At 37.8% G+C, this 22,982-nt stretch overlaps 1 protein-coding gene across 6 annotated transcripts in view; it reads left to right on the top strand.

Moving 5' to 3' along the window:
- Window positions 1-22,982, top strand: part of MATN2 (matrilin 2) — a 76,102-nt gene that overhangs the window by 15,445 nt on the left and 37,675 nt on the right. For all 6 annotated transcript variants that reach the window (XM_056331729.1, XM_056331732.1, XM_056331727.1 and 3 more), the window contains exons 3-5: window positions 7,995-8,564; window positions 13,055-13,177; window positions 17,557-17,679. In XM_056331729.1, the coding sequence (XP_056187704.1) occupies window positions 7,995-8,564; window positions 13,055-13,177; window positions 17,557-17,679 (816 nt within the window). The remainder of the gene's footprint in view (window positions 1-7,994; window positions 8,565-13,054; window positions 13,178-17,556; window positions 17,680-22,982) is intronic.

The following is a 22,982-nucleotide window of genomic DNA, read 5'->3' as shown; positions in this document are numbered from 1 at the left end:
AAAACAGCAGCAGGAAGGTGGCACTTGCTCAGACCACCCCAGTCTTCCAGTTTCAGGGTTTAGTTCGCAGTGGGAGACCCTCTCTCTGTGGTGCTGAGGCTGTGCCTTCCCAGCCCTAGCAGGGGTCCTGGAGTCCGAGAAGGTGGGATCTGAATGGCAATCGCATCCCTGCCTGGCTATTTGTTCCTTGCAAAAGCTGTTATTCCTTAAGCAGGCCCAACTAACGAGCCATGAGGGCTATCTGGGACTGTAACAGACCCCAGGGGTTTGTGTCCTATTCTGAGTACGCTCATCTGCAGCCAATTATCATGGAGATCAGAAAGTTTGGATTTTGGTTTGTGTTAGCAATTTTTAGCCGCATGACAACATTATGCTTGCCAACTGTCATATTTAGTATTCACTATTAATTTTCAATTCATGTATTAAAATAGCATTCACTTTCAAGCTGCTTAAAGGGAAATTCAGTAATTAATGTTATATGGGATATAATTCTATTTCTAGCAGCACAAGACGTGTTATTGTATTTATTTAATTTGTATTTCCTCTAATAAAGCTTTTTCTTCTCTTTCCTCTTTCCTGTTTTCTCTCTAGTCTTTGTTTTCTTATTATCTTTTCCTGCCAATTTCCCCCCCCCCTTTTATTTTTTTTTTTTTAAAGAGATTTTTAAATTTTCCACAAAAAGGAAAGAACATCTGCTGGTACAGAAAAAACAGTGTCATGTACTGAACTGCAAATGCTCTCTGTATTTCTGAAATTGTTTGTTACAACCCCCACAAATTACTGTGAAATACCATTTCTGTTTGAAAAAGTTTGCCTTGACAATAATTCACTGATTAAAATTGCAAACTTTTTTATTTGTATGTTCTCAACAATCTCAAAGTCTCCTCTGTGTATTTTGTCTTGAAGGACCTCAGGCCAAAAGAAAGAACACCAAACGTTCAAAAGTATGATGGTTTTGACTTCATTGTGAGTACTTTAGCTTAATAATTAAAAAAGCACATATGTGCAAAATTAACTTGAAAGTCTTGGAAACAGCATTTACATAACTTAAAGAACATCTCATTTTATAGGCACAAGTGGGTAATCAGACACTATTGTGAATGAAGACAACGTGCCTTTAAGTTGCTGTGGAAGCTAGAAGACACTATCTACTTATTTAGAGTACTGCTGAAATGGTAGAACTAATGGTTTGTCAGTGGGAATGATGCCCCATATATTTTGGGGAGCAGGGGGAAATGGTGTATGGCACTATCCCATGGTGCGGTTTCTGAAACTACTCTGGAAAAGAGTATAATACTTAAACTGTTACCAATGTATAGAAATATGTGGTTTCAGATCAGCTGATTAATGAGTAATGTTGAGGTTGCTAATAGCTTGCCTGTAAACAAAGACACGGATGACTTTTAGAAAAACAAAAAAAAAGCATGGATAGGAGTTTTTAAAACATTAAGCTAATGTCCTGAAAGCAGAACAGCGCAAACTCATTCAGGTCACATTTTTTCACTTAATTTTCTACGCTGCTACTGCTATTTTCTGTTATTATTTACTTTTTCTATCTGTTCCTTCTGTAATAATTTCTGTTCCGTTGCAACAGTGCCCCAGGTAGCTCAGGCAAAATAAGAGTTTCAGATCTTTGAGGAGAAAGATATGAAGATCATCTTCTCCCATGCAATCACCCTTTTTTGTGTTGGTTGTGATTTGTTGTTTTACAGATGTGTGCAGGGAAAGACAGTCAGTCACAGGCAGAGTCAATGCCTCCAGGCTGTCTGTGAGAACTGGGTTCAAAGTAGTTTTAACTGTGTGTACTACAAGGTTTCTCCATCATGGCTCAGAAAATTCCTTGTCTCTCACGGGTGTGAGCTATGCTTAGCTGAGAGCACGTAACATTTGTTTCTGTCAGGAAACAGTTGGTAGATGTTGATGCTTCTGGGACTGGACTGGGGATATCAAGATGCTTAATCCCTCTGTCCGGGTCTTTTTCTGCCCACAAGGGAAAGCAACCCACTCCTCAGTCCTCCTGACCATTAAAGCAGGTTTGACTCCTGTCAGAAGACCCGACAGTTTCCATCTCAGAACAGCTGAAATATATGAAAAAAACTAAGGAACCTGAGAGTATCCCCACACCATACTTCAGCTTCATGCCAGAGACAGAACCAGTCTAAAGAAATGGAGACATAGTAGGAGTCAGTTTTGGGACTCTGGAATTGGAGGGACTTCTTATTAATAATGACCTTCTTGTTTTGGAAAGGATGACAGGGAAGGAATAGAAATAGTGAGGTGAAATGACAACAAGGTAACGGACTCTCCTGGAGTGACTGATAATGAAGCATTTGCATGTGGTAAGAAATGGAAATCTCTGGACAAGAGCATCCTGCTGTACAGTTGTCCCAGAAATTTTGGAAGTTCAGAAAAGGTTTTTTCAGAGGCAATAAAGAAATGTCTGAAGGCTGTGTTGCATTTGAGATTGTTCCAGAGGAAGAAGTATGTAAGGAGGAACGGGTGAGCTGCCAAACTCATAATGAGTCTTTGGGTTAGGGCCAGACGCCTGTGAGTTTGGGGAAAGGTTCAGAGCAAGGATGGGGCCAGGGAGTATGGGGGCAGGTCTTGGACCCAGGGTCTGTCCCAGAGCTGGCAAGAGCTGGTGTCACCTGCAGAACCAAGTGCAGCACATACATGTGCCAGGAAAGGGTTACTGAGCAGTTCTAACATTTACTTCCAGAACTAGGTAGGATTATATCTGAAATGTACCGTACTATCCTTTGTCCTTCTTGGAAGGTAACTTGCACAAAACGTCTTACTAGAGCCAAGAAGTGCTTGGAATTAGTGCTATTCTTCATTTAGTCTTGGCAACAACCACAAAATGCGTTTTTCAAAAGCAACATTACATTTACTGCTATGTACTTCGTGCTTGATCTTTGCAAATGAAGCTACTGTGGTTTCCTAGAAGGTATATATAGGTAATATGTAAGTATGTGTTTCTTCCCATCTGAGCATTTTGCTCCTGCTATATTTATGAATTAATTGCAAATTTAAGTATTCTTTACTTGTATGATTGTATGGCAATAAAATTAAACCTTCTTGATGAACTACGAAATCCTTTGGAAATATCTGAGAATCTGTCAAATCCAATCTTTTTGGCTGGATATTTAGCTAGGGAAAACCTGAATTCTGGACTTTAAGAACAAATATTTGACACCCAGCAAGTTCATACACTTTGGAACAAAATTGTTAGGAGTTATACTGCGATTTATAAGGAAAGAAGTTGTAAAGAAAAGAGAGGCCAGTAAGGTTGAGGACTAGAGGGAAAATGAAATAACAAAATGGCAAAGAAAGAAGAGGAATTTAGGAAAGAGTTTTATAATGTGCTAGCCAGGAGAACAGTTTTCTCCTCTTTTATTTAATTTTTCTGTTACTCAAAAGATAGAATGTAAAAATAAACCTGGTGTTATTGCTGGCATTGTCACAGCACGTGTAATTTTTTGTATATACATTACTGTAGAGTTAGCTAAGAAACAATATATTGAGTCTCAACATTGCCACTAATGCATTGCCTGTTTAGGCAATAATTTTTCTATTATCTCATATTTTCTTAACTGATCTCATCCTTCTTTTTTGCTTAAATTGTCTTACTCTATAACAAACATCTTAATGGAACTAGTATTTACTTGTTATAAATTACTTTTTCAATGTCTTAACTTCGCTGCAGTGTTTACCAAGTTGAGCTAACCTCCTTTTGCTTTGCATAAAGCAATATCATTCTTCAACATTTATCCATTCTCATATATTAGGATAAAGACCTACATAACCAAATAAGTAATATCAAAGTTAAAAAAAAAAAAAAAAAAAGGAATAAGGAGTCATAAAGATGTAGGACAACAACAGAAAATAACTAACTCATTTTTAAACAATTAATCTTATCAAGGGAGCTGGCTTGCAAAAACTTTTGGAAAATCACCATCTAAAACTTTGGTCCTTTTCATGTGTTTAGTTTGAATGTCCCAAAATGGAATTGTTTCAGGAAATTAAACAGTGCTAAGGGACATTCTTGGGCATTGGGACTCCACCATTATTGTTGCTGTTAAATTGCTGGAGTTCTCTGGCCTGCAGTGATTAGCACTCCCCCAGCAGTCCCTGTGCATGGTTCAGAGGCTGCAAGAGGGCTGGGATTATTCCCAATAGGCAGCTTGCATACAGCCATTCTGTTTTAGTGTGAAGGTGAGTTTAATACTGTGGATGCAAGCCAGCTGGCCTCTGAGCTTAGCTTGTATCTTAGACTGCTCTCTGGCACTGAGACCAGTGGTATAAAATGGCCTGCTTCTGTACTACTAAATACGCTGAGCTTACAAGAGTGGTTGAATCCACATTGCATATTAGGATGAGTCCCTGGCTCATGCTACTTCCCATATCATGCCTGAGGATTGCTTGAGAAAATGTTAATTGTCCTAAGATGAACAATACCAGGAACTATTCTAATGATTTAACAGCCTAGAGATAGTCAGTTCCAATGCTCAGGAAAACTCCCTGGCAGCGCTTTAGTTATATTAAGGCAATGTAGCATTAGTTAGATATAAGCTGAGAGGGTACAAACACTCTCAGATAGAGACCCTGGGTGGGTGAGCAAAGTCAAAGCAGCGTGAACTTCATCAAAGCCAAAGTAGGGGTTCAGGCTTGAGCGTAATTTGCTTTGAGAAAGGAGTAGAAGAAAACCTGCAGGGATCAGATAAAATAACTTAATAGAACTTTCAGATCTAGAGGAAATTAAGATGCTCAATGTGAAATATTCTTTTGAGCTTTGTTTTATGTATCTCTCAGTAATTGATTCCCAGCTGGGTTCTTCCAAGTAGAACTGAAATGTCCTTGTGTTGTTAACTTTGCAAAGGTAGCATCGCTGTAACTGTTATTGACAGACAAACTGCATATTGATTGGAGGAGGAGAACATATTGACTTGACCTTTCCTTCCTTTGCCTTGTCTGTCCTTGTCTTGCATCTCCTGGCCTTGCCTTTGGATAATACAGCTCACAGTGAGAGGGTTTTTTTAACTTTTGTGTTGGCAATACAAAACCTCTGCTGACTTAGAAGCAGGTTTATGGATGAGTAGCTCTTTTCAATGAGCATGTCACTTTTCATAAGAAGAGTGGAAGGGAATTACTCTTGGGTACGAGGATGTTTGCCAAGTTGTGAGAAATGTCCTTGTTCAAAATGAGAGCTGGTAACAGGAAGAGGTTATAGTTTACAGGGCAAGTGCAAAAACATGCAACTGCTAAAAAGGTATCACTGAAAGTTTATCTGAGGGGATGAGTGTTCAGATCTGTTAGTCATTACTGATTGCCACTCCTCAAAATACCACCCAGCTGAAGTTTTACTTAGTAAATTAGTTACGTTTTATTTTTCATGGATCTCAGCTAAATCAACTTTAATAATTACAAGGTCATTTTGTATACATTTCAATTTGGAAATGTTTGGTATTTCTATAGATGTAGTTTTGCTAATGAAAGTAGTTTTGAAATATACTGTATTACATTCAGCCCAACAGTTTTTTCTTAAGTAATTTAGCACAATGGGGTGTGTTTCTAGTAGTACTGTCTGCTAATGCCGTCCAGGTTTTTTCCCAACAAGATTCATGCCTGACTTCAAAATACATAACTGAGTCTTGTCAGACTGGGATCCAAATCGTTATATTCAGATGAAAAGGACTCAATACCATGGCTCTAGTTTTGACTTGTTTTAAGGAAAATAAAATAGCAGTCATTTTACCCTTCTCCCTTCTCTGTCCTTCCCCTCACATACACAGACATATTCTTAGGGGTTTTTTTCTGAAATTATCTTTCTTTCCCCTTGCTCTGCTCCCACAAATAATATCTTAGCATTATCTTTGTATTAGAACTGTGCTGGAATATTTCATCTTATATGAGTAAAAATAATTAATAATTAGATATACCACTAAGATAATAAGATGGAAAGTAGTTGTCAGGATATCTGTATCCCATTAGAACTGGAATTTTGTTTCTGCTCAATTTGGCTTGCATTCAACGTCCTCCGATTTTGAAAGACTAAGCAACCCTAGCATATTCCTATGCTTATGAATAAAGCCATATTGTAGGCTGTGCATGAATAAATCCAGGCAGTCATTTTTATTGTCATCAAAGAGCATTTTTATTCTATGCCCACAAATATTCTTGGTAATCTATGAAAGAGGCCTCTGAGTTAACAAGTGAGAACAGGCAGCTTTCTCACCCCTTGCCTTGGCAGAAGTACATGATTAGCATTCATCAGCAGTCACAAGTGAACTCATGTAAAGGCTTGCCTACAGACAGATGTTTTTCCAATTGAGTCTTTGATTGGCCCACTTGTACTTGTGCAGTATGACATGACCTTTAATTACACAGTCAAATACTACGTTTCCACCGAGCATTTGCCTCATTCAGTGCACAAGACGGATGAGAGCGCACTGGGAATTGAATTGGGTTGGGAAATAAGGGAGATTACTGATTAGGGGTCTCTCAACTTAGTGAAATGAGCATTCTTGCCACCTTTAATCTTTCAAGCCAGGCAGACAAATGGGCAACTAGTTACTTCACAGGTCTGTTCATAACCATGGGAACGGAAGAACAGGAGCAGACATGCTGACTGAAGCCACAGGTCTACCTAACATGGTGTCCTGTCTCTGACAGCAGTCAAAATGTGATGCATATGAAAATGTTTAAGGACAAGACAATAGTACCTTAAGGCATCCCCCCAACTGCCATGCTTTTTTGGCTCAGGGTTTTCCTAATCTGGAGGGATCTTTAATGTCAGTATTGAACCTCAGCTGATTTCTCTTCACCAGCATCCCGTTAAGCCCTTTAAAGCCCTTTAATCTTTTGCTTTATGCTGCCTTCTGCAGCAAGGCTCACAGCTCACCTCTCCCTGCTTGTCTTAAGCCTGTCATGTGAATGGTCAGTCCCTGTCCATTCTCATCATGCAACTCATGCATATGTCTCATATTCTTTCAAAAAAAGGTTGCTAAGCAGAAGCCAGAGGATATACCCAGGGTCCCAGGAGGCTTGTAGCATGCCCAGAAGGCAGCCAGCCTTCACTTCGGCTGTTATCTGTGATAGCTTGGCCTGCCTGCCTGTGCAATTGTCAGATATAGACACACTGTGTGGTATTTCTGCTTCACTGGAAAAAAAAAGACTGCTGATGGGTGGAAAGTGTATGAGTGGTCTTTTGGCCAGGTTGAGTGCCACTGTAGACAGCAGGATTTTCTCTCTGATGCAGCTACAGAATTTCTGTGTGATGCTGAGGTAGTCCAAGATGAGACTTTTCCCAGATGTCCATTAATTATGCATTTGAAATCATGGGGTTTGATTTGCAGAAGTGCTGAGCAGTCACAGCTGCAGTTGACGTCATTGAGAGCTGTACTTTGTACATGCAAAGTGCTGCTTAATGCCAAGTTCCCTGAAAAATCAGTCCCTTCACATCTTGTATCAGCCACTGCAATTAACAGATGCTTTTGACCCAAATTTCTTTGTGTTCTGTTTTCCCTTTTTGTAATGGAGGACTGATTCCACCCTGCCTCACTGGAGTGTCCAATTTCTAAATTCTCAGGGACCACCACAAAAAGAAGCACAGTGCAGCCTGTTCAAATAGTAACTATGTAATTCAGAGGGCACTTCCAGCCTGTGTGGGGTTTGAGCTTAAAATCTCAACAACAATGACAAAACAGGGTACAGCACAAGTATCTACCCATTCCACTGCCGTTGGTCATGCTGGGCACTGATTTCCCTCCAAAAAATAAATAATCTACTGATCATTTAACAGACAGCTTTTCTTACTTACTTGAGGCTGAATTTATATTGCCCAAGTAGCCCTAGTTCTGACATCTCCTATTTTTCCTGTATTTTCCCAGTGTTTGTCTTTGTTTAGACAGCATGTTTGAGACATCGGGTCAACCTGAACCAGTTTGCATTTTGAAATTATTGTAAAGTATTTTTGTTTGCATTTTGCCTTCCAGAAAATACTTGCAACAACAAACGCCTGGACCTCGTCTTCATCATTGACAGCTCTCGCAGTGTACGTCCTTATGACTTTGAAAAAGTAAAGGAGTTCATTTTAACCATCTTGCAGTTCCTGGACATCAGTACTGATGCCACCCGCGTAGGTCTGATTCAGTATGGCAGCACAGTCAAACATGAGTTTTCACTGAAGACATTCAGGAGGAAGCAGGATATTGAAAGAGCAGTGAAGCGGATGATGCACCTGGCAACTGGCACTATGACTGGACTGGCTATTCAGTATGCAATGAACATTGCATTTTCAGAATCAGAAGGAGCTCGACCTCTGAAGCAGAATGTGCCCCGAATTATCATGATAGTGACCGATGGGAGACCTCAGGATCCAGTGGCAGAGATTGCCACGAAAGCACGTAACTCAGGAATCCTGATTTTTGCCATTGGAGTGGGAAGAGTAGATATGAACACGCTGAAGTCCATTGGGAGTGAACCGCATGAAGAGCATGTGTTCCTGGTTGCTAATTTCAGTCAGATTGAAACACTGACATCTGCCTTCCAGACTAAACTTTGTGGTAAGGTTTTTATCTATAGATCTGAATGCACAGATGAAAGTAAAACACAGGGGGGAAACCTATGCATTATATATTTATTTTTTTTTAACATGGAAGCTTATCTGTCAGAATATATATATTGAAAAAAGGGAGACCAGCCAGACAACATTCAGAACAGCAGTCATACATATGGGGAAAAACGTACTCTACTGCTAAATGCCATAAAATATGATCTGATTCCTGGTGGTCATGAGGAGTGAGGCAAATACACATACCATGATTTTCCTATTCATTGCATAATAGCAATAAATTTACAACCCTCTGCTATTTAAATATTAGATAAGTTGTTTCATCTATTGATTTTTAATGTGACCTCCCTTAGCACTGAAACTTCAAACTGATAAACAGTGTTTTGGTTATTCAAAAAATTCTGTAGAGTTTGTGGATCCCTCTTCCAAAGTTTACATATTAATTCTATGCAAACAATTATCTCCGTGCATGCCTTGTGACTGGAAATGAGACACAGAGACATGGTAGCATTTTTATTCAATCCATTTTAAGTACAGAAAGTTAGGAGAAGCCGTTACAGTGATATTACTCATTCATACAATAAAGTAAATAATGTTTTAATAGGTATTAATTTGCAACAATCACTTCCATCTGTAATTCCCTGATAAGAAGTTACCTTTTACAAATATCATGACATACATAATTTATTTTATTCCAATCTATGTACTTAATATAATTTTTTTTGTTAGTTTTTCCTAAGACAAATATGAAAGATCTTCATACAGATTTGGCATTAAGCTGAGGCATTTTCAGCAGAGTCCAGAAAAAGAATGCATAGTGAGACTGAATGCTTACTCATCTCTAGGGATGCTTTTGCCAGAAAAGAACTGAGGCTTATTGTCAGGATAGTCTGGAGAATTTTCCTAACTTGATCTTTTCCAAAACTGTTTCAAAGAGCAACAGAGCTCCAGCTGAACTGCATCAGCACAGAACACCATCACAGACATTCATCAGATAATAGATTTTTTCCTGTTTCTTCCTTGCCATATAATTAGCTGGCGTAGTAAGATACATAACCAAACATGGATTGAGAGTTTAGATGGAATGAAGAGAAAGTGCTTCAAAACTTCATTTTACTGGATTTTTTTAATTGCATTTTAGAAACAAATCCAGTACAAATACCACTTACTTGTTTTTTTCTGACTAGGCAGTGTCCAGTAAATGTATTAGTGTTTTATAGCTCATTTTTAATCCAAATACATGTGATCCTCAATAAAACCACCCCCACCCCACCCACCCCCACAGATGAAGGAGTATGGAGGTGACAAGGATTGCTGCCGCCTCCTTTTCTCAGGGAATGCTCCAGAACATTTGCTATGTCAGGAATTGAAGGTGAGATCCAAAAATGCACATAAAAACCCAGGCCCAGGTGCAACAGAGAATTTAAGCTGTTAGATTCTTACGGATTTCAACTTAAGGGACTAAATTGCAGATAGGATCCTTAATGTTTTATTGAGTCTGGGCTGTGAAGCAGTGTTCAGCTTGCTGAATTTCAAGGCAGCAATCTAAGCATCCATAGCCTCTGCTTCCTAGAGCGCCTACATTCCTCCCAGGAAATGTGTTTAGTTTTTTTAAGTCCTCCCCAGTGTGGACCGAGAGGCAGTATCATTGTAGCAGAGCTGAACATCTGGACACCTTGTTTATTTGCTAGAGCAATTGAAGGCACCCCTCTGGTCAAGTCTCCTGGCATGTAGTCTGCTGGGTTTCACGCTATGGGAAAAGACCTTGGCACCTAAGCTGTCCTTGTGTCTGTATTGCCCTTATGTCTGTGGGAATGTGTCTTCATGGTTCCTGTGAAGATAAGAGAAAAACCTGGCCAAGTAATGAAGTTCTGTGGGGAAAATATAAAGTAAACCAAATTAACCACTGTTTCCCCATGGATGACAGAAATCACCTGGTGCCTAGCAGCTATATTCTCAGAAGAGTCCATATAAATTGGATGTGCTCCACCCTCTATTAAATCAGACTTTCCCTATAGTTGCTGCCTCTGGCTGTTAAAGATTTAGGGTATCAGAAACAGCAGTTGAAGCCAGGGGATCCCAGGCACCTCTTTTTATTACTGGTCAGCGAGGTAAAAGAGAAGCAAACAATATCCTGGGAAATCAGAGGCGTGAAGAATGAGGCAAGAGTTGAAAACTCAGAAAAAGATAAACAGAAATGGAAACAGAATCCAGGAAAGGAGGTGAAGATTAAATAGAAGAAGAGAGAGAAAGACAAAAGCTGGGATCGGTCAGGAGCAAATGAAGTCTTCTATCATTCTCCTGTAAAGTAGATAGTGGTGCCATCCCCATTTTACACTGGAGGAAGGAAAACAGGGTAAAGACTGTCAAGATCACCCACAAACTTTAAATATTTGACTCGGCAATTCCTGGTCTGATTTTATGGGGCATTTAGCATTTTTAGACCAATATAACATACCAGTCACAGCTCTACAGCCTTCACTTGCAGCTGAGAGAGCCCTGAATTCTTGCAAATCTGGGTCCTGGTGTCTCTAGCTGAATGCATGCAGTGTGGGAGTTGATGCTTCCTTGAAGATACTGATATGGGCTTGCCCCAGGTCAAATAAGGACCCTGTGACATAGACAGAGATAAAATCTAATTCAATATGCTCACATTCACATTCCTTAACTAGGAGATCACCCTTTCTATTACTTCAGTCCCTGGCTGTGTCCACCAAACACCTCCTGGAACAAACGAGGTTGCAGGAATCATACAGACAGCAGCCTCCTTTACCGCAGAAATCTGATGACCAGAGTACCACTGATTCTTTGAAATGAGTGCAACAGAGACATTTTAGAAAAAAGATTATGTGCTACTATGTCAAAAGATAGGCAACAGATAGTAACAACGTATTCTCAAAAGGGACTGAGTTATTGGGATGCCTATCATTGAATGCTTCTTTTTTTAGAACTCTTTTTTTTTCAGTACTCTGTTTTGCAGCCTGATGTTCTTTTGATATGGGAGGATTGACTGTTTTTGAAGCGATGTTGTATAGATTCACATTCTATAGCATTAATACATGGTAAGATTTTCTGATGCTTAAACTCTGAAATGAATATATTTGTCATTTGTCATATTTGAAAGTGATTCTTTGGTCATAACAAGCTGTACCTGCTGCTGAAAGCTAGTGAAATAGAGCCAGGAGGAAACTTCTGTTTAGAAAGTATCAAAGGTCATAAACTTCCTTTTCAGAATGGCAGAAAGATGCGAAGACGAGAAGTCCAAGCAGGTCTGTTGTCACATAAATAAAAGTACTTGAGAAGTTTTATTTTGGCAGAAAATTATGAGATCCAAAAAGCTTATTAAGAGATTTTGGAATTGTGGTGGTTTGTATATTAGTAATAAATCTGTAACTCTGGTAACCATTCCAATGACCAGATACATAGTATGTATCTCAAAGCCATTTTTTTTTCCCCCACAAGTACCACACATACCACGTGTTAAGTTATTTGTCAGGCTTCTGTTGCGGCTGCTAGAAGTTTATTGTTAATATCTACTCCATAAATTTTGAGCTTTGTCTAGCCCAATAAGGAGCACATCAATCTCTAATTGTTGAGCAAAATAATCTTTTTTCAAACAACGTTCTCTGAGAAATAATTCACCTACATATTACAGAAATAACATATAAGCAATGCTCCAGTGGAAAGAGGACATCAAGGATATGTCTTAATTCCAAAATACTGATCTGGAGAAAAGTAGTTCAGCGATGAATTTAGCAGAATGGGCCCACTATTTTTTTCCTTTCTTACTGTCTCAGTCTCTTACATTTTACTACTATTAGAGACATAAAATACAAAGATTAAAAATAGACTCAGAAAGGCATACTCTGCAGTATAGCTCAGCTGAGCTCCCAGATTACTGAATCTTGGAGATGCATGACCTCATCAATGTATTGTTTTATTGTTCCTTAACATTAATAACTAAGCAAGCAAGATTCTTCATCAAGTTGTTTTCTAGTCATTCTTCTTTACTATTGGGCTGTGTAGGGATGTTCTTCATTCAATAAATTGAATGTCCTCTAGAACAGTTTGTATTTAAATTCCACTTATTTTCTAGTTTTGAATGTGGTAGGTTTTGTTTCATTGTCTTCTTGGGACCACCAAGTAATTAGTGTTTCTGAATACTCTATTGTATATTTTTATTTTGTTGATGTCTCCATTCTACATGTAATTTCATGTCCAAAACCATTCCACTAATGTAAACCAGACAGAAAATATCAAATTTCCTACTTTTTAAAGGAATAAATACCTAGTACTGTTTGTTAAGAGTGCGGGGGTTTTGCAGTCTTCTAGGCTTAAGCTTCCATTTTTGTCTTAACTGTCAACCCTTAATTTGAAATATCTACATGACTTCAGTTTAATTTTCTACACCATTTTTTTAATAGTTGTGACCACAAGTAAGTAAGATCAGCAGTTCATAACATTTTACTTACTTTTTTTCAGTGCCCCATATGTGCAGTACAGTTGAGCACCACTGTGATCACTTCTGCATAAACACCCCTGGCTCCTACCTATGCCGATGTAAACAAGGATACATTCTGAATGCTGACCAGAAGACTTGCAGCAGTATGTTATCTTTCTCAACTTTTCTCTTGCATGCTCCCAAAAAGTGCTTAACATCACAGACCCTTTTTGTTGGGCTCATAATGTAGGACTAAACTCAGTATATAATTAATGGTAATCATCAGAAAGGGTCTGAAAAGGTGAAGTCGTAATTCTTTTTCCTGTTTTGTGTAAATGAAGTTCTTACAAACCTTTCTGAAATACATCAAGCTCATTTTTGTACACAGCTCTGCAGAGGTACACTGTAGCTACATAAAATTACATTTTAATTTTACTGGTGTAATAAGTTCAGCAATGAAGCAGCTATCAAAGAAAGAACTGTTTTATCATCTCACATGAAGTGAATCCAACTACTTTAGTAACTTGTCTAGACTGCAACCAGTACTAGATAGTACAAAAAGGTGCAATAAACCCAGTATCAGTGAAATAACTTGCCATTCTGAAAAGCTCTCCCTAACTGCTGCTTGAAGTATAAGGGATTGCCATTGTTCAAAGAATAGTTTTGAAAGTCTTGCTTATGCTCTCATTTCCTCCTTTAAAAGGGTTGACCTTTTCGGTTTTAAGTAATTGGCTTTATTGTTTATAATAACAAACCATATTTCATTTTAATTGTGATCTTTCTAAGCAGTATTTCTTTTATCCATTTTAATGTGCTTCCTAGTAATTAGCAGGAGACTACATTAGGTGTGTATGCCAAATTTATTCCCGCATCCACCATTATTTTAAAGATATTATGTAATACTATTTTTAATTGCTTGTAGAAAATGTACTTGTTAAAAATGTAGTTTCTTATCCCATGACAGTGCATGGATTCAAGTGAAATTTGCCAAACTGATTTTAGCTGGAAGAAAAATTTTGGGAAACGTCTTTTCAAAAAGCTGGAGGAGACAGTCATGGTGAAGGCATAGGATGTACGCTTCACAGCTGATAATTTAGAATTAAGGTGAAGGATGCAGGCTCAAATCCTATCCTTGTGTCTAAACTCACATGTTCCACATCTCAGGAGAGTGCCGTAGAACAGTCAGGTAGCTCGGGACTAACGGGTTCTTACTCTCTCTTGCTTAGTGTTGTATTCTATATCAAAAACTTGATGACCACTGAAGCAGCAAGAGTATGTCAGTTATCGGAGGCAACCCTGCAGCTTGGGGATTAGAGCCCTTACATGTGCAGTGGGACACATGGTTTCAGTCAGAGCCTCAGTAAACAGGAATGGGAACAAAAGAATGTCAGTACCAGAGTGATATGGGCACTCTTGCTGCTGTGTTCAAATGCCTTCAGACTCTTTGGGCTACAGCAGGAAACCGCTTTTGAGCTCTTCACCTCCTATGCTGTTGAGCCATGGGATGAATTACTTTTAGGAATCTCTGTTTTCTAGTTCCTCTCACCAGCATCCTTCACCAGATGTAGACATTTGTCATATGCATGTATGTGAATTATGAGGGAATGTTTTGTGTTAAATGGAACAAACGCTATATTTGTGCTTTTGTTTCCTCAAGAAGATGGAAAAAAAATCAATCCAATCTGGAATATCTCCTAATTATTATTTGGTTTAGCAGCTGAGCTAAGACAAGAATAGCGACAAGAACAATTTTGCACACAGCCTATATTCTCTGCTTCCACATGTTTGCTATAGCTCTTCAGAAAGAGGTTGGTCAGAGTCCCAAATCATGGCTCCAAATACGTAATCAGATTTCAGTAATGTTCTCTAACCTATTCTTTTCATTGTGTCTCTCTTAAAGTGCTTCTCATTTAAAACTTTTGTATCCTTTAAACCTTTCTTTTAAGTCTTCCTCATACTATTAATTTTCTTACAGATTTTTTTGGAAAGAATTCTTCTACTTTCAAGTTTCTGGAAAATTATGTGAAATTCAAAATTTATCTTTTTTTTTTTTTTTTTAATTTCCTCTCAAACATTGTCCCCATCCTCACCCCAACATCAGTTTTGACAAATGAATTTTTTTATTCTGGGTCAATTAAAAATAAATCTTTCTTTATCATGTCATCTTCTTTTTTATTGTGTTACATTTCCATAATTTTTATCAGCCAGTAGTTCAGCTTTTAGACACAAATTACAGATTAATTTCCAAGAAAGTCTTGGAATTGTGTGTAGCTTTCCTACTGCTGACCCATGCACAATTGCCCACAACATGTTCCCTCTTTACCGTTTTTCGAAGCCCATTGCTGCATTGCTTTACTTTTAGCTATGACTCAGTCTTACATTAGGTTTTCCTCACTTACCTGTTACTCAAGATTTGCTTGACTGTGTATTTGCTTTGATCATCAATCTAATGATACTAGATTGCAGTCTGCTAAATATGAAAGGGAGTCATTCAGTGTTAGTAACCTACTTCTAATGGACTTTTTTTCTACATCAGCAAACTATAAACTGATTTTAGCAATTAGCACTGGGAATCTAATATTGAGAGCCATCAAACTGGCCTTAAATGTGCTGGGATGGTGCAAATCATTGGTGAAGGAGGGAGATTGTATGGTAGCAGTCTAGATAAGGTCAGACCATTGTCTAAAAACTCCCCAGAGAAGTAACAGAATTCATGAGGAAAGGGGACCGAGCCTGGACAGCTTATTTCTGGAGGTAAGGGCAAATGTGGCAATAGAAAACCTCGCAGTCTGTGACCACTTTAATTACCTTCATTGGCCACTGATTGTCCACAAGTGCACAGAGACAACATGTTCCTCAATCTCTAAATAAAATAAATCTTCATCATTTTTATGTTTAGTGCAATACATGATCAACATGAACCACATGTGTTTATCTAAGGTTTGGATCTATTTGTCAGCTCTTCCATGAACAAATAGTTTCCTTACATATATATTGTAACACTTTCTAAATTAAACAATGCAGAAAAGATGAATGGTATGTATTTAAAGTTATAGTGTCTCTTCATTCTGCTGTACCTAAAGTTATACTTTTTTTTTCATTCTTCTATTCCCTTTTTGTAATGTTGTGAGAGTACACTATATCAGTATTCAGCTCTTGTGAGCCCTTAATGAAATGGCTTCAGTCAGCAATGAATTGACAGCTTTGCCTCAGGCTGAAAAAGGGTGCCCTCAGGCTGAAAAAGGGTGCATTTCTCTTTTGAATATAGGTTTTTTCCTTGATATGTTTCATTATAATATAATTTCTAAAAAGATGATTTCCTTGCATTGAAGGAAGAAAATCTGCCATACTTGTGATTTGTTGCTTTCCACATGAAAAGAAAAAAATAAAAAAGCAACTTGGCTATCTTTGAGAACAAAACTAGGGAAAAAAGAATTCTTTCATTTAACTTGAAATATTCTTATATTTATTTCATTAAGATGGTTTTGCATGCATGAAAAAGATGCTCCTTTCACATACTCTGGTCTGACTTTTCTAGAGAGTAGTTGTGTCAGATAACGGCTATTTACTCATTTGTTTAACTTGATCTCTTCCTTTCTTCTCTAGAGTTGTTCGAATCTTACATTAATATATGTAAGCTGGAAATGTAGCTGAAACAAGCTGGAAAATTATCTATCTGTGGGTGTTTATACTGGAACAAGAGAGTTAAACAACTGTTTATGCTGTTCATCATGCCGTTTGATATGAAGCAGACAGCTATAAAAGAAAATTTTTATTTGTTTGGCTAGTTTCCTCAAACATGTTCCAAAAGCCTTTTTTGTAGCTCTAAATGATCATTATGTGTTGAGGAGTCTTTGGGCTTGATCCTGAGCACACAAAGTACTTTGCTTTCCAGAGATTTCACTTGGGAAACTTGGGGTTCTCAGAAAGCTCTAGCTATTGGAAAAAAAAGCGCAATGTGCTTCATTCGTCCAGGTGCTGAACTGACCTCATTTGTCATAATAATTTTTCTAATGAGGTCTTTTGCTTGGGAGGGCTAACTTGCTATGGTATTTTGCACAAAACTGAAAAATTATAAAACTCGGAAATGTAATATCCCCAATTCTTTTGGTGTTGTGTTTTCCTTTTCTTTCCCTTTCCAACCTTGTCATCATTTATCTGGGAGAGTTATGCAAAAAAGAAGAAAAAAAAGACACAAATAAACAGTTGCTGGTTTTTTTTTCGAAAAAAAAAACCAACCCTGAAGAATGCCCTTCAAACTTTTTATAGAAACATACAGTCAAGCAACTCTGCTAGGCACCATTGGCCAATCAACAGTCATTGCCTTCAGCTGAAGGAATGAGCTCCTCAGCTTTAAGTGATTGTTCCTGCTGGTATAAGACTTTCACTGTTTGACAGAACATTGGCATGATGCGTTTTAAAATTAGCTCATCTCTGAAGAGCTGTTCATAGCTTCCTTTTTTTTTTTTGCTTTTGATCTATAGTCTACCTGTGCATTATAGAAGGTCAAAGAATTTAATATTCGTGCAATTATGTTTTGTAGCTCAGGACCTTTGTGCTGTGGAGAAACACGCCTGTGAGCAGATTTGTGTGAACACACCTGGGTCTTACGTCTGTCAGTGTTATGAAGGGTATGAGCTTGACACAAATGGGAAGAATTGTGTTGGTAAGTATGAGTTTAGCAATTCATATTTATCTCTTCACACAAACCGAAGGGAAATTCAATATAAATTAATATCCAGTTTAGTCATAGGCAATGATGGGAAGCTGTCTTCTCCTATATGAGTGGTAGATAAGGAAGAATACATATTGGCATGTTCATAGGCCTTTACTGATAATGAATGGTGAGTTGGGAAAATTGTTCCACTTAATTTCACACAGAATATAACATCGCTGTTTTGAAACAACAGACCAGATGTTTTATTCTAGATCCATGTAGGTGGCCAGCAGTGTACTGGCATGATATATGTGGCCATTAAAAATAAACAAAGCCTGACAAACACAGTAGCTCCTCTTCAGACAGAAGTTATACTTGAAAGTGGACTATTTCTTGTCATTTCTCACTTGGTTTTATCGTCATGCCAGGAGAGATTTTAAACTCTTTTGGGGAAGGTGGCTTTAAGGGAAGTTTAGCCCCCCTTAAAAACCCATCCACTATGTGCCTTTGATTTTCGCTAAGGGCAGTAAAGAAGCAAACATCAGCTCTAAGAATTACAACTCAAAACAGTGAGTGTGGAAATGCAGTATAATGATTTTTTAACATCAAACATACTTCCCTCTCTGTTACCACCTAAGTATCTTATTCTTCTTTCCTGTTTATACAGAGTAAATACTTTCAGTATAATCTTTTTCACTAGCCTATTAGCCTTCTCGTAAATTTTTCATCCCATGGTACGTTTTGGGAAAATACTGCCTTCTGGTATCCACTACAAAAAACCCCTAGTGAGTCCTTGAAAAAAACCTGCCTTATTCGTTAGGTATTCTCTTCAGGCAAAAAATTGCATGATTAATTTCAAATATATGCTGAAATCCCATGGAAGTGAATCCAAGTGAATTCCTGGCCCCAAATCTGCTACAGGCCACCATAATGCTTTTGTCCAACAGCTTACTCTAGTCATTTTAAACAGCTCTTGACATAATATAATTGTATCTTATTACCTTCACAGAGCTACGATAATCCTATTTTGAGATGCAAAATGCATGACGGATTATGGAACTGAACTTTCTGCATGTAGTTTCACATGGGACACACAAATGAGGTTTTGAGATTTTTTTAGACCTAATATAACATATGAAGTTTTGAGGAACATTCACTTGGTACTTTTCAGGAATGTTTTCCTTACTTCTAGCTTCATGATCTCAGTATAGGAGTGTTTAAATTTCTCAACACAATTTATCCTCAGCATAATTTGGCTATTAATATACCATTTTAAGAAACTTCTTTTTGAAGTTGAATTATTTTGAAAATTCAGCAAATAATGACTATTTAGTTAAAAATGCTTCTTAAATGTTCCAGCCGAAATTTCTACATCACACACTCTACAGAAGTTCATCCAATAACTTTAGCATTTATTCCTCAAGACCTTTACCTGTGTTAGGATAAAGCATATATTTCTTTGCTATTGATTTGACTATATCCTGAGACAGAAAATCTGTGACTTCTGTTGGTAGGTTCTTTCATCCCCAGTTCTTTTCTACCATATATTCTAAACAGAATATTAATGCATAATGTCATCAGCTGTGGTTACTATTTTCTCTCTATTAAGTTAAAGGGTCCTTTACAGCCCAAGATATTTTAACTAGGAAGGTAGCTACCATAGCATCATAGGGATAAAAATAAATCTTGGTGAAATTCTTCCTATGTCAAACCTCATATTATCCTCTATAATAAATACAAAGTCTATTTTTCTTACCAAAAGCTTCAAAATATTTCTATGCCATTTATTAAATATCTTACAGTGGCACTTGTTTTTTGCCTGTTAATTTCTTTGCAAATTCTGGAGGGTGCTTTTTGGAGGTGTGATACATCTTTAATATTTTTTCTACCTCTTGACTCTCTTAGGCATGGAGAGATACAGGCCTATTATAAGCTCTATTGATGATTTTTGAAGCTTTCATGTTCTCAATTCTTTTCAGTTTTTTTCAAAATTCAGTTCATGCAAGGGTTCACTGTTATCTTGCATTTTATAGTGTGTTTCCTGTCCACTTGGTTTCTATTCATTTATACCTAGTTTAGCAAAAAAAACATGAACTCATGCTATTCATACCCCTGCAATAGCTATATCAGTTGTGATTTTAAAGCACATTATTAGCACTTCTATCTTTCAATTTTCTTTTGATTTATTTGACCATTTAACTTTTTCATTTCTTACTGATGCATGTGAATGTTTCAGTGTATATTTATTATGTTTTACCCATGCAGAACTTAGCCTGTCTACATTTCCTGAACAGAAAAAGATTGGGTAGTTTGTGGGTTTGGTGGTAATTTGTCTGCAAATTCTATTAGCTCTCAGTCTCTAGAATTTGACTTTTCATATTTGAACAATTTGAGGTTTTTGAGGAATATGCTACTACCAAGGATGTACAGCTTCTGCAGATGTGATCACCAATGAATAATCGTCCTTGCTGGAAAATCTTGTAAGGGAGTACTGAATCAGGAGTGATAACTCTCAGTTTTCATTACTTTAAAGCTAATTAACCATTCCTTTACGTGAAGTATTTGTTATCAAATGAGCAGGATCAGAACAAAGATCTTGATGTACACATGTGCCAGAGAACACTGAGTACAACAGTTTTGCAAAAAGCAGTGACTTTATTAAGGTTACTCTGTCCACTTAATTCAGAGAATGAAGAGGGAATTTCAGTAGGATATATACATCATGGTTCTCTCAAAGAACCAAAGGTTTCCCTCTAAGATGTGGTTTCCCTCTAAGATATCTAAGACTTCTAAAATTTTAACTCCAGAAAAAGTAAATGAGAAAGTGCAGAAAACTTATTTCACAGGCAGGTTTATCAAGTTCTCTTCCTTCTTTCTGATGGGCTAATGTCACTGGTTAAGGATCAAAGGCAATACTAATTGTTTTATTGACATGTGTCAGCTAGTTACATGAATGGCAATAATTAAATAAAATCTCACAACCAGCAGCTCACAATGTATCCATTCAAAGTGATCACTGAATGGCCAACCACTCTGTTTGCAACACACCGTTTATGAACAAATTTGTAGACTCAACAGTATTTGAAACTGTCTGCTCAATGATATGTACGGGTGGCAGAGCACTATCACTTCCCATTTTTAAACAGCTTTCCACATTAACTGCCCTCTTTTCACATGAACAAAATCCAGTCAAAGTTTGGTGGTAATGAGCTGTTCTTTGTCCATCATGCTGCTGGACACTCAGTCTCTCCACCTTCTTGGTGTTGCTGGACATGCTGTCCCCTCTTTCCTAGGCTGGTGCTAGACTGTCTCCATCCTGCTGCAGCTGTTGGGCTTTGGGACCTCTTCTCCTGGCAGTGGTTTGGCTGCTGGCACCTCTCTGCAGCCCTGGCACCACTAGATTTTTTTTGGCTGCTTTCTAGGTTCTTATGAGTCTTCCATGAGTCTGCTCTACTCTTACCCCATCTTCAGTTTCATCTTCCTTATGCCTTTACTTATTGTCACCTTTTCTTCCTACCCTTTTCTTCTACTCTTCTCCTTAACTTACTTTGTTCTCCTAAGCCTGAATAACCCTATAAACAGCATAGGAGTAAAACAGCAATCCAAAAGAAAGGTGACCCATGCTGTCCACAGTTCAGAGAAGGCAATGTAAACACCCAGAGTGCAGAACTGGTAACTAGAAGTAAAAGATGGTTTTCATCATTTACCAACTAATACCAAGCAAGAAAAACAGGATGGAACGAACACAGGCAGATGACAGCTGAATTAATTGCTTGCTCACTAAAAAGGTCATTCATTTATCCTTTAGAAAAGTTTCTTATTGAGATAGCCATGGTCTAACATTAAAAACAGTGAGATCTCTAAGTGTTCACATTCTAGTGTATATCCATGACTCTACAGAAATATGAAAATAATAACACTAAAAAAATAGGAAAATATTATTCTGCTTTGATCTTATACAAACTGTGTATATTTTCTGCATACCAACCAAAGCATTACAGTATTTCAATTTAAAAAATATAGATGTATAATTTTTATCAGTCTTTTCAGGAAGATTTAACTTCATGGACAACTTACTACTGGTTGACTGGAATGCTGTTGACAAATTTCCCTTCTAAGCAAATACCACCAAAATGAAACATGAGGCTAAAAGTGAAATGAATTTATAGGTCAATTACTAGTGCCAGTCTACAAGGCTAAGATGGCCTGGAATTATGGCAGTTTGTATACAAAAAATATTGAAGAAAGGGAATTATACTTACTTCCATAACCAACTGTCAAGAAAATGTTCTCTCTTCTGAACTGTTTTAGTGGAAAGGTATTATTTAAATAGATATGCTCATTATTCTTACAGGCCAGCAGACCTACTTCTGTGAGTAAGAGGTCCCCAGAAGGCTGTAAATGGAAAAAAGCAAGCTGGAAAAATTATTTATTTCATTAGGGTTTTTTTCCTTTCTCTCCACAGTACATTAGCAGCTGCATAGACATAAGAAGGTACAGTTCCTCCCTGAAGAGTTTGTCATCTGAAAGTGCTTAGGGTCATAGTTGCTCAGATGTTTAATAACAAATCATTCTAAAACCTGTTTAGTTGTCTCTCAAGCAACACAGCTGGTGAAAGGGCTGGAAGGCATGCCCTGTGAGGAATGTCTAAGGACTCTGGATTTGTCTAGTTCGGAGAAAAGGAGGCTGCAGGACAACCTCATTGCTCTCCACAGCCTCCTGAGGAGGGGAGGTGGAGAGAGAGGTATTGATCTCTCCTTGCTATCTAGTGATAGGATGTATGGGAACGGTTCAAAGCTGTGCCAAGGGAGGACTGAACTGGGCATTAGGAAGCATTTCTTTACTGAGAGGGTGGTCAAACACTGGAACAGGCTTCCTAGAGAGCTGGTTGATACCCCAAGCCTGTCAGTGTCTGAGGCATTTGGGCAATGCCCTTAACAACATGCTTTAACTTTGGGTCAGTGCTGAATTGGTCAAGCAGTTGGACTAAACAGTCATTTTAGGTCCCTTCCAACTGTAACCGCTTCGCTTCACTTCTCAGCTTTGTAATCATTAGTTGGGCAGTTACAGGTATTGTGATAGAAATGCATTTCATTAGGGTTTAAATGCAGAGGAGGAGTTGACTTTATGGAACTATCCATATGGGCTGTTTCCCAGGTATGATGCTAGATAGAAAAAAATTATATATTCTTTGACCTACTTATTTCTTAATGTGTCTTGTAAAACACTTGAAAATGTGCATGTGGTTGGAATTAAGAGGAAAGCTGACTAATTATATGACACATCATATCCTTGAAATATATATTCAGTAA

The sequence above is a fragment of the Falco biarmicus genome, chromosome 3 (genome assembly GCF_023638135.1).
Source record: "Falco biarmicus isolate bFalBia1 chromosome 3, bFalBia1.pri, whole genome shotgun sequence".
In the NCBI taxonomy this organism is placed as follows: domain Eukaryota; kingdom Metazoa; phylum Chordata; class Aves; order Falconiformes; family Falconidae; genus Falco; species Falco biarmicus.
Note: the sequence above shows the minus strand (reverse complement) of the source record. Positions and strands in the feature narration are given on the sequence as shown.